This window comes from Nycticebus coucang, chromosome 6 (assembly GCF_027406575.1).
Source record: "Nycticebus coucang isolate mNycCou1 chromosome 6, mNycCou1.pri, whole genome shotgun sequence".
NCBI classification, from domain to species: domain Eukaryota; kingdom Metazoa; phylum Chordata; class Mammalia; order Primates; family Lorisidae; genus Nycticebus; species Nycticebus coucang.
Genome location: NC_069785.1, coordinates 78,211,149 through 78,229,712, shown reverse-complemented (window position 1 = coordinate 78,229,712; position 18,564 = coordinate 78,211,149). Strand labels below are relative to the sequence as shown.

The 18,564-nt window shown below is 43.4% G+C and overlaps 1 protein-coding gene across 2 annotated transcripts in view; it reads left to right on the top strand.

The window, feature by feature from the left end:
* The window catches only part of PTPN9 (protein tyrosine phosphatase non-receptor type 9), a 103,262-nt gene that overhangs the window by 70,424 nt on the left and 14,274 nt on the right, over positions 1-18,564 (top strand). For both annotated transcript variants that reach the window (XM_053595995.1, XM_053595996.1), the window contains exons 6-9: positions 871-981; positions 5,624-5,952; positions 12,272-12,365; positions 17,405-17,471. In XM_053595995.1, the coding sequence (XP_053451970.1) occupies positions 871-981; positions 5,624-5,952; positions 12,272-12,365; positions 17,405-17,471 (601 nt within the window). The remainder of the gene's footprint in view (positions 1-870; positions 982-5,623; positions 5,953-12,271; positions 12,366-17,404; positions 17,472-18,564) is intronic.

Genomic DNA, 18,564 nt, shown 5'->3' with positions numbered 1-18,564 from the left:
TGCTGCCTCAGCCTCGGGAAGCCACTGGGGTTACAGGCGCTCCCCACACTGCCCAGCTGGGATTTTCTTTTTCTTCCTTCCTTCCTTCCTTTCCATCCTTCCTTCCCTCCCTTCCTTCCCTCCCTTCCCTTCCTTCCTTCCCTTCCTCCCTTCTCTTCCTTCCTTCCTCTCTTTCCTCTCTTTCTTTCTGTCTTTCTTTCTTGACAGAGTTTCACTTTGTCACACTCAGTAGAGTGCTGTGGTGTCAAGCTCATAGCAACCTCCAGCTCTTGGACTTAGGTGATTCTCTTGCCTCAGCCTCCTGAGTAGCTGGTACTTACAGGTGCCCGCTATAATGCCTGGCTATTTTTTTTGTTGCAGTTTGGCCAGGGCTGGGTTCGTACTTGCCACCCTCGGTATATGGGGCTGGTGCCCTACTCACTGAGCCACAGGCACCGCCCCCATGACTGTTTTTTGTTTTTGAGTATGAGCCACCATGCCCAGTTGAGAAATGTTTCTTTAATGTTCAATTTATTCATGATCTTATTTTACCTTAGTTTTAATAAGCAGAATATTTTTGAGATGCATATGTGTGTGGTAATGTGTGACATGCATAGGATAACTGATAAGAAAAGTCAGAATAGTTTTTGATCCGTAAAGATTATGGTTAACATGAATTTAACATAGTTATTTTTACAAGGTGAATCAACTTCTGATTTCTTTCTTTCTTTAGCCACTTGTCCTCTAGCTACTAAGTTAAAGCCTGAATTAGGCTGTAGACTCCCCCTACTGGGTAAGAATGTGAAGAAGAGCACAAAGCCTAAACTCTGGGATTTTAGTTACAGTCACAATTCCCATTTGGCTTTAAATCCTCTTATATTTTCTCTACAGGGAGCATTTCCAGCTCGTTTGAAGAAGGTGCTAATTGTGGGAGCACCCATATGGTTCCGAGTGCCCTATTCCATCATCAGCCTCCTCCTGAAGGACAAAGTCCGGGAAAGGGTAAGGCAAGCAGGCCTTTTCTTATTTGGAGGAAAATAGATATATTCCCAGCTCTACTGGTGAAATCCTGCCAATTAATTTTCTACCTTCTTGGGAGGCTGAGGCAGGAGGATCGCTTGAATCCAGGAGTTTGAGGTTGCTGTGAGCTCTGATGCCATAGTACTCAACCCCAAGGTGACAGAGGGAGACTTTGTCTCAAAAAAAAAAACTACCTTCAAAAATATCCTCCCAGCTTGTGTCCTAGAGCACTTTTTGTTTCTGTTGGTGTTTTCATTCACATTGTCTATTCATTAGTCAGCTTGGAACAGATTGTCTTTCTTGCTATCCTATAAGCTCCTCAAAATGGAGGAACCAGTTTATCTGGCTCTGCCTCTTCAAAGTACTTTATATAAGATAAAGTACTTAAGGAATCTGTCCTGGAAATAATTTAGTGATGGCTACTACTTCCAAAATTAACGTTGGGGTGGCGCCTGTGGCTCAGTGAGTAGGGCGCTGGCCCCATTTACCGAGGGTGGCGGGTTCAAACCCAGCCCCAGCCAAACTGCAACAAAAAATAGCCGGGTGTTGTGGCAGGCACCTGTAGTCCCAGCTACTTGGGAGGCTGAGGCAAGAGAATCGCCTAAATCCAGGAGTTGGAGGTTGCTCTGAGCAGTGTGATGCCACAGCACTCTACCAAGGGCAGCAAAGTGAAACTCTGTCTCTAAAAAAAACAAAAAACAAAATTAACCTTGTGTTTCACAGGCCTTTAATATTTAATATAATGTAGTCTCGTTCTATATATATTCTTTTTTATTTTTAGTCAGAATCTCACTATGTTGCCTTCAGTAGAATGCCATGATGTCACAGCTCACAGCAAACTCAAACTCTTGGGTTTAAACAATTCTCTTCCCTCAGCCTCCTGAGTATCTAGGACTACAGGCACCTGCCACAATGCTTGGCTATTTTGTTGTTGTTGTAGTTGTCACTGTTGTTGAGTAAGCCTGGGCCAGGTTTGAACCTGTCAACCCCAGGTGTATGTGGCCAGTGCCCTAGCTGCTGAGCTAGCTACAGGCGCTGAGCCATCTATATATATTCTTGTCATTTTTTTTTTTTTTTTGAGACAGAGTCTTACTTTTTTGCCCTGGGTAGGGTGCTGTGGCATCATAGCTCACAGGAACTTGAGCTCGAACTCTTCGGGTCAAGTGATTCTCTTGCCTTAGCCTCCCAAGTAGTTGAGACTACAGATAACTGCTGTAACACCCAGCTATTTTTAGAGACGAGGTCTCAATCTTGCTCAGGCTGGTCTCGAACTCCTGAGCTAAAGCAATCCACCCGCCCTCCCAGAGTGTTAGGATTACAGGTGTGAGCCACTGCGCCCAGTCCCTCCCCCTACTTTTTTTTTTTGGAGGCAAAGTCTAATACTATTGCCTAGGCTAGGGTACAGTGACTCACTGCAACCTCAAAAGTCCTGGGCTTAGGAGGCTGGGCACGGTGGCTCACGCCTGTAATCCTTCCACTCTGGGAGGCTGAGGCAGGTGGATTGCCTAAGCTCACAGCTTTTGAGACCAGCCTGAGAAAGAGGAAGACCCCATCTCTAGGTGCTGTGCTGGGTGCCTGTAGTCCCAGCTACTTGGGAGGCTGGGGCAAGAGAATCACTTGAGCCCAAGTGTTTGAGGTTGCTGTGAGCTATGACACTATGGCACTCTACCGAGGGCTACAAAGTGAGACTGTCTCAAAAAAAAAAAAAAAAAGTCCCAGGCTCAGGCAATCCTCCTGCCTCAGCATCCCAAGTAGGTGAGACTACCCATGTGTACCACCATGCCCAGTTAATTTTCTTATTTTTAGTAGAGATGGAATCTTGGTCTTCCTTAGGCTGGTCTCAAATTGCTGACCACAAGCAATTCTCTCACCTTGGCCTCCCAGAGTGCTAGTGAACCACTGTGTTTGGCCTATACTTGTCATTTTTTCTTTTTCCTTCTTTCTTTTTTATTTTTATTTTTTGTAGAGACAGAGTCTCACTTTATCACCCTTGGTAGAGTGTCATAGCGTTACAGCTCACAGCAACCTCCAGTTCTTGGGCTTACGCGATTCTCTTGCCTCAGCCTCCCGAGTAGCTGGGACTACAGGCGCCCGCCACAACACCCAGCCATTTTTTTGTTGCAGTTTGGCCGGGGCCAGGTTTGAACCTACCACCCTCGGTATATGGGGCCGGCACCCTACCCACTGAACTACAGGTACTGCCTGGCATTTTTTTCTTAAAACAGTTTTTTGCTTCCTTGTTTTTTAAATGTTGTCCAGAATTGCCTTAATTTTATTATAATCTTCTGAGTGTTCCAGGACTGAAAGAAGATATAATGGTTTCTGTCACTGATTACAGCCTTTGAAAGATAGGGTATATGAAACATTGGCATACCAGGGTTAATCGACATTTCTTTTGAAATATTATTGTCAGCAATTTTTGTGCCAAGAAATAGGAAATTAAATTAATAATAATACTGGTCTTCATAGCTGAGGTGAATTAAATTGGTGAAGCCAAGTGAAGACATTTGTTTTTGTGGAAGCTACTTGGAGACTTTATGACTTAGGTCATATTTCCTAAAATAACATCTTTCCTAAGATAACTCTTTGAGAGGCCTCCTTAGGGTAGTTCTCACACTTGAATCATATAAATTATATGATTCATATAAATCATATAAATTATACATGCATGTATAAACTAAAAATATATTCTTTTACAGTACAGGCACTGCATCCTAAGAATTAACAATGAAGTGAGACAGTTTTTACTCTTGAGAAGCTCATGGTCTTGATAGGGAACACAGATAAACATATTAAAGAACTTTAGCTCTACAGGAGCACGGTCAGGAAGGGCTTCACAGAAAATGTGAGCTATGTACTGGTTCTTGAGGAGGCAGAGGAGGAACAGAGGGTATTCCGAGAAGAAGTAATAGGAAGAGAGAGAAGCTTTTGGGAGAAACAGCATTTCTACAGAGTCTCAGGAGAACCAACTAGGCTAATTTGCTCTAGCATGGTTGTGTTGGCGCAGAGAACAGAATTAAGTATTATGATTACTATCCTAACATTTTTCCTGAGCTATCCTGCCTGAGTGGTTTGCTTTCACAGAAAGCTATCTTTGTGAACACCCATACCAAACAGTTAGTACAACACATCTAATAGGCCTAGAATTGGCTGCCTTAGTATAAGATTGAAACAAATAACTACTACCTATGCATTCTTAGTGGCCAAAAAGAGAGTATAAGCATGAGATAGTACTGGGAAGTGTAAAGCTTTGTTCATTATTCTGTCCTTTCAGAAGATAAATAACAAGGCTCCTAATTCTAGGTGGTACCTGTGGCTCAGTGAGTAGGGCGCTGGCCCCATATACCAAGGGTGGCAAGTTCAAACCTGGCCCCAGCCTAACTGCAACAAAAAATAGCTGGGCATTGTGGCAGGCACCTGTAGCCCAGCTACTCAGGAGGCTGAGGCAAGAGAATTGCCTAAGCCCAAGAGCTGGAGGTTGCTGTGAGCTGTGGCGTCACAGCACTCTACCGAGGGTGACAAAGTGAAACTCTGTCTCTAAAAATTAAAAAAATAATAATAATAAAATAAATGGCTCCTTATTCCAAGAGTGAATTTGATATACATTCTGGAAATTCAGACTTTTTATATGGCAAATTCATAGGACTTCAATCCCAGGCAGATAAAATGTAGTCTACTTGCCACGCACGGTGACACACACCTGTAACCAAATACTCTGGGAGGCCAAGGCAGGTGGATCGCCTGAGCTTAGGAGTTTAAGATCAGCCTGAGCAAGAGTGACACCCCGTCTCTAGCAAAAATAGAAAAACTATTCAGGCTGCTTCGGTGCTCGTAGCACCATGTTTACAGCATCAGCCCCATATACCAAGGCTGGCGAGTTCAAACCCAGCCTGGGCCAGCTAAACAACAATGACAACTGCAACAAAAAATTGCCAGGCATTGTAGAGGGCACCTGTAGTCCCAGCTACTGGGGAGGCTGAGGCAAGAGAATTGCTTAAGCCGAAGTGTTTGAGGTTGCTGTGAGCTGTGATGCCATAGTACTCTACTGAGGGCAACATAATAAGACTGTCTCAAAAAAAAAAAAAGAAAGAAAAACTAGTCAGGCATTGTGGCAGGCTCTTATAGTCCTAGCTACTCAGGAGGCTCAGGTAAAAGAATTGCTTGAGTCCAGGAGTTTGAGGTTGCTGTGAGCTATGATGGCATGGCACTCTACCGAGGGCAACAGAGTGAAACTATGTCTCAAAAAAGAAAAAAAAGGCTTGGAGCCTGTAGCTTAGTGGTTAGGGTGCCGGCCACATACACCAAGGCAGGCGGGCTCAAACCTGGCCGGGGCCTGCTAAACAACAATGACAACTCCAAAAAATAGCCAGGCGTTGTGGTAAATACCTATAGTCCCAGCTACGTGGTAGGCTGAGGTAAGAACAGCGTTTAAGCCTAGGAGTTTGAGGTTGCTGTGAGCTGTGACATCATCGCACTCTACCGAGAGCAACATAGTAAGACTATCATTTCATTTACAGTTATACCTAGTATCTCAAGCAAATCTCATTTTCCAAACCTAATACAAGCATACTAATTCTTTATATCTGCTCACTATATACTCATGTGGTTCTTTCTGGCCTTTCAGATTCAAATATTAAAGACATCTGAGGTCACCCACCACCTGCCTAGGGAGTGCCTTCCAGAAAACCTGGGTGGATATGTCAAAATTGACCTCGACACTTGGAATTTCCAGTTTCTACCCCAGGTGAATGGCCACCCAGATCCCTTCGATGAGATCATCCAGTTCTCTCTCCCTCCTGCCTTAGACTGGGACTCAGTACACGTTCCAGGTCCCCATGCTATGACCATCCAAGAGTTGGTGGACCATGTTAATACCAGGCAAAAGCAGGGAATATATGAGGAGTATGAAGACATTCGTCGTGAGAACCCCGTTGGCACTTTCCATTGTTCCATGTAAGTAGGAGACGTTTGGGCCACAATTGGTTGTAACAGCTCCTTCCACACCTTGCTTCCTTACCAGAGGCTAGTCCTTATGTTAAGGAGCATCACACTTATTTTTGTTTTTTGTTTTTTCAGTTTTTGGCCAGGGCCAGGTTTGAACCCAACACCTCTGGTATATGGGGCCAGTGCCCTACTCCTTGAGCCACAGGCACCACCCAGCATCACGCTTATTAAATGATGATTTCTCTCTTTTGGAAAGAGGTACCTTCTACTTTGGTACTTGTTACCAACATCCTATGCTCTGAAATTTCTGAAAGTCTTTTTGGTGCCAACACGGGAACCCTGTTAGACATATTTTGGGACTATTCCTAAAATGCAAGCTTAAAAAAACAGTGTTGGCTTAGAATGGACTGCTCACTATTCCTGTCCTTTGTGTGAGTGCTGGTCTGTTGATTTGGGCATTTTCTCCCTAGAGCATTTATTTATTTATAGCTTTATTTATTTATTTTTTGAGACAGAACCTCAAGCTGTCACTCTGGGTAGAGTGCTGTGGCATCACAGCTCACAGCAAACCTCCAATTCCTAGGCTTAAGCAATTCTCTTGCCTCAGCCTCCCAAGTAGCTGGGACTACAGGCACCCGCCACAATGCCCGGCTATTTTTTGGTTGTAATTGTCATTGTTGTTTGGCAGGCCCCGGCTGGATTCGAACCTCCCAGCTCTAGTGTATGTGGCTGGCACCCTAGCCACTGAGCTATAGGCACTGAGCCTAAAAACAAAATCTTGACGCAAACACGATGACATATGAATAAATACATAAATAAAGTTTTTTGCAAATTCATAAAAAAATCAGCTGGGGCTCGATACCCATAACTCAGTGAGTAGAGCAGCAGCCACATACACTGAGGCTGGTAGGTTCGATCTTGGCCCCGGGCCTGCTAAACAACAATGACAACTGCAACCAAAAAGTAGCTGGGTGTTGTGGTGTACCCCTGTAGTCCCAGCTACTTGGGAAGCTAAGGAAAGGGAATTTCTTAAGCCCAAGAGTTTGAGGTTGCTGTGAGCTGTGACGTCACAGCACTCTACTGAGGGCAACATAGTGAGACTCTGTCTCAAAAAAAAACCCCCAAAATAAGCTGACAACTGGGCATATTTGTATGGGAAGAGGGAAATTTTTGTCTGGGAGGCAGAAGTGGGTGGATAACCTGAGCTTAGTAGTTTGAGACCAGCCTGAGCAACAATGAGACCCCATTTCTACTAAAAGCAGAAAAAACTAGCACAGTGTCATGGTGGGCACCTATAGTCCCAGCTACAGGGAGACTGATGCAAGAATATCGCTTGAGCCCAAGAGTTTGAGGTTGCTGTAAGCTATGATGTCAAGGCACTCTACCCATGGGGACAGAGTAAGACTCTTTCAAACAAAGGGGGTGGGTTAAGATACAGAAAGGTACAGAGTATAACATGACAATTATGTTCCTGCCACCAGACTTGACACTGATATTTATTCATACGTTGTCATGTTCGCTTTAAGACTTTGTTTTTATTATATAAAATTAATTATATTAATTAATTGTGAAGTTATTAATTACAAGTCTCAAATCCCTTATAAGCTTTAGTTTTCCCCATTCCCCACAAGTATTAGTGTGAATATGGTTTGTTTGTTTTTTTTAGACAGAGTCTCACTTTGTTACTTTCGGTACAGTGCTGTGGTATCACAGCTCACAGCAACCTCAAACTCTTGGGCTCAAATGATCCCCTTGTCTCAGTCTCCCAAGTAGCTGGGAATATAGGTGGCTGCCAACAAGACCTGGCTATTTTTAGAGATGATGTCTCTCTGTGGCTCAGGTGGGTCTCAAACTCATGAGCTCAGCTAATCCACCACCTCAGCCTTCCAGAGTGCTAGGATTATGGTGTGAGCCACCGTACCAGGCCCTGGTATGTTTTTTTGTAGTTCATTTTATTTATACTGTTAGATATACACATGTGCCCATGAACAATATAGAATATCATTTTAGGGCTGGGCACAGTGGCTCACACCTGTAATTCTAGCACTCTGGGAGGCTGAGGCAGGTGGATTGCCTGAGCTCACAGGTTCAAGATCAGCCTGAGCCAGAATGAGACCCCATCTCTAAAAAGTTGGGCGTTATAGCGGGCGCCTGATTGGTAGGCTGAGGCAAGGGGATTTCTTGAGCCCAAGAGTTTGATGTTGCTGTGAGCTGTGATGTCACAGCACTCTACTAAGGGCTACAAAGTAAGACTCTGTCTCAAAAAAAGAAAAAGATAGAATATTATTTTATATGTATGACCTTTAAATTTTTTTGCTTTCAGTCTATAACATATACAAATAATTTTTCAAATCCAAAAGGCACCCCCCCCCCCCAAAAAAAAAAAGCAATGATAAACAGCAGTCTTCTGCCTTACCTCAGTTTTACTGTGGTCATATGTTTTCAACTCTTGTGGCTGTTTCTCCTGGTATTTCTTTTTTTGTTTTATTCTTTTTTTTGAGACACACTCTTAATCTGTTGCCCCAGGTAGGGTGCTGTGGCATCATAGCAATCTCCAACTCTTGTGGCCAAGCAATCCTCTTGCCTCAGTTTTTTTTTTTTTTTCTTCTTCCTATTTTTAGTAGAGAAGGGGGTCTCACTTTTGCTCAGGCTGGTCTCAAACTTGTGAGCTCAACCTAGCTGCACACCTTGGCTTCCCAGAGTGCTAGGATTGTAGGAGTGAGCCACCATGCCCAACTTATTTCATAATTTCTTTTTTTGTTTGTTTTTGAGACAGAGTCTCACTTTGTCGCCGTTGGTAGACTGTCATAGCTCACTGCAACCTCAAACTCTTGGGCTCAAGTGATCCTCTTGCCTCAGCTTCCCAAGTAGCTGGGACTTCAAGGCACCTACTACAATGCCCAGCTGTTTTTAGAGATGAGGTTTTGCTCTTGTTCAGGGTAGTCTCAAACTAGTGAGCTCAATCCACCCACCGCAGCCTCCCAGAGTGCTAGGATTATAGGCGTGAGCTACCTCATGGCCATTTCTTTCATAATTCTAAATTAAAATGAATGTAAAAGTTTGTAGATTTTTATTGTAGGTGAGCATTTAGTTCTTATACCATGTCTCTACTTCCCTTTTGAGTATTTTTCCAATGTGTACTAATTTTGTGTCTTTTTTTTTTTTGAGACAGAGTTTCATTATGTCGCCCTCGGTAGAGTGCTATGGCATCATAGCTCACAGCAACCTCAAACTCTTGGCTTAAGCGATTCTCTTGCCTGGACTACAGGCCCCCGCCACAATACCCAGCTACTTTTTTCATCGTAGTTGTCGTTGTTTGACAGGCCCTGGCTGGATTTGAACCCTCCAGCTCTGGTGTATGTGGCTGGCACCCTAGACTCTGAGCTATAGGCGCCAAGCCAACGTGCCATAATTTTTTTTTCTTTTTTTGACAGAGTCTTATTTTGTCACCCTGGATAGAATTCCATTGCGTCATAAGTCATAGCAACCTTAAACTTTTGGGCTCAAAACAATTCTCGTGCTTTAGCCTCCCTTGTAGCTGGATCACAGGTGCCTGCCACAATGCCCGGCTATTTTTTAGAGATGGAGTCTTGCTCTTGTTCAGTCTGGTCTCAAACTCGAGAGCTCAGGCAATTCACTCATCTTGGCCTCCCAGAGTGCTAGGATTACAGGAGTGAGCCACCTTGCCTGGCCTGTCACTGTTTTTATTGAATCCTATGTTGGGCGGTGCCTGTGGCTCAAAGGAGTAGGGTGCTGGCCCCATATACTGGAGGTGGTGGAATCAAACCCAGCCCCGGCCAAAAACTGCAAAAAAAAAAGAAAAAAAGACTATGTCTAAATTGTTTTTCCAAATTAAAATGATCAGACAGCTAGCTTGTTGTTGGTGTATGCCAAATAACAGAATTCTTTTACCCGGTGCTATTCATTTTTTCATGAGGAGAGTTCTCCTGTCTCTTGCCTTATGGGATCCACACTTGTTGATGAATATAGCAAAGGGCAGGGAGAATGGGACAGGCATTTTCTTGTATTTCTCATTTTCCTTTTAGCTTTGTGCCTCTTTTTATCTTCAGGGTGTAAGAGTTCTGAAGATTAGTCATTTTGTTTTTCAGTACCTTCTTAGGTCCTAGCCTCCTACATTTGGCCCAATCTCCCCAAATCCTCCCAGGTGCTTTCTCTCTGCCAAAACAGGTTGAAATCTTTTTGCACTGTCTGCATTGCCACTTTTTGGATTTATACCAAAGAGTTCCTTTATTATCATTTCAATGAGGCTACTTGGTAGATGGAGTGGAGTTGACGTGTGTTATCAACCTACCATATTAAACTGGAATTTAAGAGATTTGCTTTGGGCTCAGTGCCCGTAGCACAGTGGTTACAGCGCCAGCCACATACACCAAGGGTGGTGTTTGAACCCAGCCCGGGCCAGCTAAACAACAATGACAACTGCAACAAAAAATAGCCGGGTGTTGTGGCGGGCGCCTGTAGTCCCAGATACTTGGGAGGCGAGGCAAGAGAACTGCTTACGCCCAAGAGTTTGAGGTTGCTATGAGCTGTGATGCCACGGCATTCTACCGAGGGTGACATAATGAGACTCTGTTTCAACAAAAAAAAGAGAGATTTTATTTGAACATCTTTTGATAAATGAATAATAAAAATTTTATCTGCCCAGATATTTTGGGGTTATACCCCATTTCTCTTTCCCTCATTCCCTCTCTCTCTTTTTTATACACATGTTCCTCCTTTTTGTTTGAGATCTCATCAGAATGCCCTTTATTTATTTATTATTATTTTTTGTTTATTTATTTATTAGAGACAGAGTCTCACTTTATCACCCTCGGTAGAGTGCGGTGGCATCAGCACTCTAAACTCCTGGGTTTAGGCGATTCTCTTGCCTCAGCCTTCCGAGTAGATGGGACTACAGGTGCCTGCCACAACGCCCGGCTATTTTTTTGTTATAGTTTGGCCGGGGCTGGGTTTGAACCCACCACCCTCGGTATATGGGGCCAGCACCCTACTCACTGAGCCACAGGCAGTTATTATTTTTTTGTAGAGACAGAGTCTCATTTTCTCGCCCTTGGTAGAGTGCCATGGTGTCACACTGTTCACAGCAACCTCCAACTCCTGGGCTTAGGTGATTCTCTTGCCTCAGCCTCCTGAGTAGCTGGGACTACAGGGGCCCGCCACAATGCCCAGTGTTTTTTTGTTGCAGTTTGGCCGGGGCCGGGTTCCATCCTTCCACTGTTGGTATATGGGGCTGGCACCTTACCCACTGAGCCACAGGTGCCACCCATATATATATTTTTTTGCTTTTATTTTTTTGAAACAGAGTGTTACTTTGTCACTCTTGGTAGAGTGGCGTGGTATCCCAGCTCATAGGAACCTTAAACTCTTGGGCTCAAGGGATTCTCAACACCCGGCTATTTTTAGAGATGGTGTTCTTGCGTTTGGTAAGGTTGGTCTTGAACCTGTGAGCTCAGGGCAATCCACCTGCCTAGTCTCCTAGAGTGCTAGGATTACAGGCGTGAGCCACTGCACCCAGCCCAAGAATGTCCTTTACCATCCTTATTTCTACCAACACTTTGATCGTGATTGTTTAGGTAATCTCTAAGAAAATTGAGGCTTTCTCCATAGCTCTTCTTTTCTGAGCTTTTATGAGAATTGCTGTTTATTCTCTGTTCACAGCAATGTAGGCTCTTTGATAGCATGAATCTCCAGATTCTTTGAGCCTCTTCCCGTGACCCCGTTCTAAAGCTAATTCCACATTTTTAGGATTTGTTACAACTGCACCTTTTTTCAGTCACAATTTCTGTCTTAGTCCATTCAACTCCCTCTCTCTTTTGAAAAGAAATATATTTATTTCACATAGTGCATATTGTCATAAAACACATTAGATGATGGAAACTATAGACTAATAGAGTGAAAAGCTCTCCTGTCCCTCCCAATAGTTATTAACACTCATATTTGCATTGCCAGACTTTGAACACACACACAGCCTCCACTTTTTCTTGTTTTTCTTGCATCTGAAAACCAACTCTCGAACCACTTTTTCTTTTTTTTTTTTTTGTAGAGACAGAGTCTCACTTTATGGCCCGCGGTAGAGTGCTGTGGCCTCACACAGCTCACAGCAACCTCCAACTCCTGGGCTTCAGCGATTCTCTTGCCTCAGCCTCTTGAGTAGCTGGGACTACAGGGGCCCGCCACAACGCCCGGCTATTTTTTGGTTGCAGTTTGGCCGGGGCCGGGTTTGAACCCGTCACCCTTGGTATATGGGGCCGGCGCCGCCCCGAACCACTTTTTCTTTATTCTAGCTTGTTTGTTTCATTTCTTTCAGGTCTCCAGGAAACCTAGAGAAGAACCGTTATGGGGATGTACCCTGCCTGGACCAAACTAGAGTGAAGCTGACAAAGCGAAGTGGCCATACTCAGGTAGACAGATAAATGCTATCTTTTTAGGAGCACTTAGGGAAATTGAACTTCTTCCAAAGTAGAACTTATTAATACTGTAGTAGAACCTAAATGGACTCTGAAGACAGAGAGATAAGATTCGAGTTCATATTTTACTGTATAGTAGTCTATATACATAGGCAAGTCCCTATATATCTATCTCACAGTACTGAGTGGAAATTAAATGAAATTCTTTATGTGAATGCTGATAATACAAGTTCTTTCTCTCTTTCTTTCTTTTTTTAATTTAATTTAATTTTTATTTTTTGTAATTTTTGGCTGGGGCTGGGTTTGAACCCGCCGCCTCCGGTATATGGGGCTGGCGCTCTACTCTTTTAAGCCACAGGCACCGCCCTCTTTCATTTTTTGAGACAGATTCTCACTATGTCACCCTCCGTAGAGTGCAGTGTCATCATAGCTCACAACAAGCTTTAGCTCTTGGGCTTAAGCGATTCTCTTGCCTCAGCCTCCCAAGTAGCTGGGACTACAGGCGCCCGCCACAATGCCCAGCTATTTTTTGTTGCAGTTGTCATTGTTGGTTAGCTGGCCTAGCCAGATTTGAACTCGCCAACTTTGGTGTATGTGGCTGGTCCTGTAAGCACTGTGCTACAGGTGCTGAGCTGCTTTTTAAAATTTTTTTTTTTTTTTTTTTAGACAGAGTCTCACTTTGTTACCCATGGTAGAGTGCCCTGGTGTCATAGTTCACAGCAACCTCAAAATCCTGGGCTTAAGCAATTCTCCCATCCAAGTACTAACCAGGCCCTACTTAAGCAATTCTCTTGCCTCAGCCTCCCGAGTAGCTGGGACTACAGGCGCCCACCACAACACCAGCCTATTTTTAGAGACGAGCTCTCGCTTTGGCTTAGGCTGGTCTTGAACCTGTGACCTCAGGCAATCCACCCACCATGGCCTCCAGGTGCTAGGATTACAGGCATGAGCCACTGCACCCAGCCTGATTGTGCGCATGTTATTGATAAATGTTTAAGTATTTTTCCTTTTTTTTTTTTTTTTTTGTAGAGACAGAGTCTCACTGTACCGCCCTCGGATAGAGTGCCGTGGCATCACACGGCTCACAGCAACCTCTAACTCTTGGGCTTACGCGATTCTCTTGCCTCAGCCTCCCGAGCAGCTGGGACTACAGGCGCCCGCCACAACGCCCGGCTATTTTTTTGTTGCAGTTTGGTCGGGGCTGGGTTTGAACCCACCACCCTCGGCATATGGAGCCAACGCCCTACTCACTGAGCCACAGGCGCCGCCCAAGTATTTTTCCTTTTACTCCTTAGTTGTAAAGTCATGGTCTTATGGTCCAGTTCTGTTGGGCAGGGTATTTTGTACTGATGCAAGGCAACATTGATTGTAAGTGACCTCTGATTTTTCCATTTAGATCTGAAAAAATTTGGGATAGTTTATATATAAATGTCTAGAGATTGAGATGAAATGGTCAAATTACTTTACTATTTAATATGTTAATTTGACATCTGTACATATTACTAATCACAGGCTGGGAGAGGTGGCCCACACCTTTAATTCCAGCACTTTGGGAGGCGGAGGCAGAAGGATTACTTGAGGCCAGGAGTTCAAGACCAGTCTGGGTAACATAATGAGAGTTTCTCTCTACCAAAAATAAGAAGAATTAGTGTGGCATGGTGGTAAATGCCTGTAGTCCTGGTACTTGGGAGACTAAGGCAGCAGATTGCTGGAGCATGATCATGCCACTGCCCTCCTGTGTAGGTGTCTGAGCAAAGCCCTATCTCAAGAAAAAAAAAAATTATTCAAACTCTTCACATATACCTTTAACTTTGGTATCTTTGTCCTCATTCGAGCCACTTTTTTAGTCAATCTAACATGGTTTTTTAGAGCACAGCATCTTTATTTCCTTGTAGGTGTGTGTTTGTATCACTGGACAGTTTATCCTAAACCAAAAACATCTATTAGGATAACATTAGGACAGGTTTTTCTTTTTTTTTTTTGGTTTTTGGCCGGGGCTAGGCTCGAACCTGCCACCTCCGGCATATGGGACCGGCGCCCCACTCCTTGAACCACAGGCGCCGCCATACAGGTTTTTCTTTTTATCCACCCTGCATCTCATGCATCCTCTGTAACATGATTCACTTATTCTGTTTTAAAATCCTCATTAATATAATCTGAAAAGACTGAATAGGTGTTATATTCCTTTTTTTCCCTTCTGATATAAGAATTTTGTCTGGTGAAGTTGCTGGTCATAGTATAGGGATTTAAATAGTAAAGGGATTTAAAAAATGCCTCTTTAACATGACACACGTTATAAGGACTTGTCATATCACCTTTCTTCCCTCTTTTTCTAGGGGATAAATTTTGGAAACATCATTGCCTTGTTTTTGGGCACACATGGTCAGGTCAGGTCCTGAGAATCATGGTCTTAATCTTTGGTCTTATTCTTTAAGAGAATCATGGTCTTAATCTTTCTTGCCCTACCGTTAAGTAAAGTAAATAAACTGAATTTACAGACTTGTCCAGACCCTTTTAGAGGGTTTTCCAGCAGGAACATTTGCTAAAAGTCTGGCAAACTTGAGAGTAAATTCATTGGTACTGCTGAGCTTGTCATAGTGTATATTCTGAAGGAGGGGAGTACAATGGTTGGTTGTGGCTATGGATTCAGAGATAACTGTATTTATCTGTTTTGTTGCCTCCTCTGTTCTTTTTTTTTTTTTTTTTTGTAGAGACAGAGTTTCACTTTATGGCCCTAGGTAGAGTGCCATGGCATCACATAGCTCACAGCAACCTCCAACTCCTGGGCTTAAGCGATTCTCTTGCCTCAGCCTCCCAAGTAGCTGGGACTACAGGTGCCCGCCACAACACCCGGCTATTTTTTTTTTGTTGCAGTTCGGCCGGGGCCGGGTTTGAACCCGCCACCCTCGGCATATGGGGCCGGCGCCTTACCAACTGAGCCACAGGCGCCGCCCGCCTCCTCTGTTCTTAATACCTAGAGTGGTACCTGGCACATATCAGATACTCAGGGAATATTTGTGAATGAGTCAGTCTCAGTGTACCAGTAACCATTCTTCCATCCTTTGGTTAATCTGAAGATCACTGCCTGATTTTTAGTCTCTTTCATTACTATAAACATTATCAGAGGCTTTTAATTTTGTTTTTGTTTCATTTTGTTTGACATTATTTTATTTATTTATTTTTGGGGAGGGCACAAATAGAAAGCAAAAAATTATTTTTTTGAGGGTGGTGCCTGTGGCTCAAAGTAGTAGGGCGCCGGCCCCATATGCCGGAGGTAGCAGGTTCAAACCCAGCCCCGGCCAAAAAAAAAAAAAATTATTTTTTTGAGACAAGATCTAACTCTATCACCTAGTTTGGAGTGAATTGGTGCTATCATAGTTTACTGAAGCCTCCAACTAGCTCCTGGGCTTAAGAGCAATCCTCCCTCCTCAGCCTTCCAAGTAGCTAGGAGTAAAGATGTGCACTAGCATGCCTGGTTAAGTTTAATGCATTTTTTATTTTTATGGCCAGGTGCAGTGGCTCACGCAATCCTAACACTCTGGGAGGCCGAGGCAGGTAGATTGCTTGAGCTCACAGGTTCAAGACCGGCCTAAGCAAAAGCAAGACTCCATTTTTATTAAAAATAGAAAAAAACGAGGCAAGAGGATCACTTGAAGCGAAGAGTTAGAGGTTGCTGTGAGCTATGATGCTACAGCATTCTACCCAGGGCAACAGCTTGAGACTCTTAAAAAAATTTTGTTTTTTTTAGAGATAGGGTCTCACTGTGTTACTCACACTGGTCTTAAACTTCTGGCCTCAAGTGATCCTCCTGCCTTGGCTCCCAAAGTGCTGGGGTTATAGGTGTGGGCCATGGTACCAGGTCTGACATTTAATTATTTATTTAACTTCAGAGACATAATCTTTCATGATATTTCTACCTCTGTGGCATTCTTTCTTATTTTGTTTCTTGAGATTTATTTCAATTGACAAAAATTTATGTATTTATAGTATACGACATAATATTTTGATATAGGTATACATTAGCTAAATCAAACTAAAGGTATTACCTCACATTTTTTTTTGTGCAGTGAAAACATTTAAAATACATTCTGGTTTTTGGTTTTTTTTTTTTGCAACAGAGTCTCACTTTGTTACCCTTAATAGGTGCCATGGTGTCATAGCTCACAGCAACCTCTAACTCTTGGGCTTAAGAGTGATTCTTTTGCCTCAGTTTCCCAAGTAGCTAGGACTACAGGTACCCACCACAACAGCCGGGTATTTTTAGAGATGAGGTCTCGCTCTGGCTCAGGCAATCCAACCGTCTCAGCTTCCCAGAGTGCTAGGATTACAGGTGTGAGCCATCTCTCCCGGCTCTAAAAGACACTCGTTGAGCAGTTTTCAAATATACAATATACTGTTATTTAGAAGTTTCAGGTTTATCAATGAATTGGTCGATTTGTGCCTATAATTTGCTTTTATTTTTTTTAGAGACAGAGTCTCACTTTATCGCCCTCAGTAGAGTGCTATGGTGTCATAGTTTACAGCAACCTTCAACTCCTGGGCTTAGGCGATTCTCTTGCCTCAGCCTCCCGAGTAGCTAAGACTGTAAGCGCCTACCACAACACCTGGCTTTTTTTTTTCATTGTAGTTGTAATTATTGTTTAGCAGGCCTTGGCCGGGTTCTAACCCACCAGACCTGGTGCATGTGGCTGGCACCCTAACCACTGAGCTACAAGTGCTGAGCCATAACTCCTTTATTTTCATCTTAGAGTTTTAGTTTTAATCTCTTACATTAGGTCTGTGATCCATTTTGAGTTCATTTACCTGTATGATATAAGGAAGGGTTAACTGGATTTTTTTTTTTGCAATTAGATATCCAGTTGTCCCAGCACCATTTGTTGAAGTGAGGTTTTGAATTGGCCCCTTTACTCCTCACTTTCTGCTTGAACAAGGCAGTATTCACACCTTCAGTTGTACTTATCCAGTACATCATTTTATGGCCCAAATGGTATATATTCCATGCAACTGAAATGATGTCTCCTTTTTATCATTAGACAGATTACATCAACGCCAGTTTCATGGATGGCTATAAGCAGAAGAATGCTTACATTGGTACACAAGGTAAGCTGCTCTGGCCCTTACACTTTGGTTTGATGCCATGTAGCTGTGATTCCTTTTGTCAGATGATGGCATAATTTTTAGATGAACTGGTAACTTGAATTGATATGGCCATTAAATCCTGACCTTTCATAAATATTGGTGGCAGTTGATAAAGGCAGATGAGTGGTGTAGGGTTTTGGTACCAGGTGTGCCTGGAAACTCACTGCATAGAGATAAACTGGAGATTTAAACACATAGCACTATTGCCTGCAAGGTTTGGGGCTACATCTTAATATTCCCAATCCAAGAGGATAGGGTAGCAGGATTCACCAGCCAATGGTATGTTCATGGTAAGTAAGAGGCTGTGAATGGCAGTGGGGTTTCCTGGAATTTGAATACAATGCAGAAATGAGTGATCATTGCTGTCCTAACAGGTCTTCGTTGGTCCCTGTACCATCACAGAGCACTCATACAAATATTCTGTGCTATGTCTGACAGTGAAGTACTATACCTTAGGAAGATTTCAAATGAAGCATTTATAAACACTCCTATGGGCCTAGTACTTCTCCTGACCTGACTTCTGGTATATCCTTTAGAGAGGGTGGGAGGAAGAGAGGGTGGGAGAAGATCACTACACAAGAAAACAAAAGAGGCCACCATATGGGCTTAAGGCCTTAAGGGACTTTGACGATTGTAGAACATGGCCAGCAAGAGATTTGGTGGATAACTCCTTAACTAAGTGAAGTAATCAAATGTAACATCACCAATAAGGGACAACTGGACATTGTATATGCTTTCTGGGTTTGTTTTTTTTTTTTTTTTTTGAGACAGAGTCTCACTATGTCACCCTCAGTAGAGGACTGTGGCATCACTGCTCACAGCAACCTCAAACTCTTGGGCTTAAGCGATTCTCTTGCCTCAGCTTCTTAAGTAGCTGGAACTACAGGCACCCACCACTACGCATGGCTATTTTTGGTTGCAGTTGTCGTTGTTTAGCAGGCCCAGGCCAGGCTCTAACCCGCCAGCTTTGGTATATGTGGCCGGTGCCCTACTCACTGAGTTACGGGCACCGAGCCTGTATATGCTTTCTGATGTGATGTACATCACCTATATT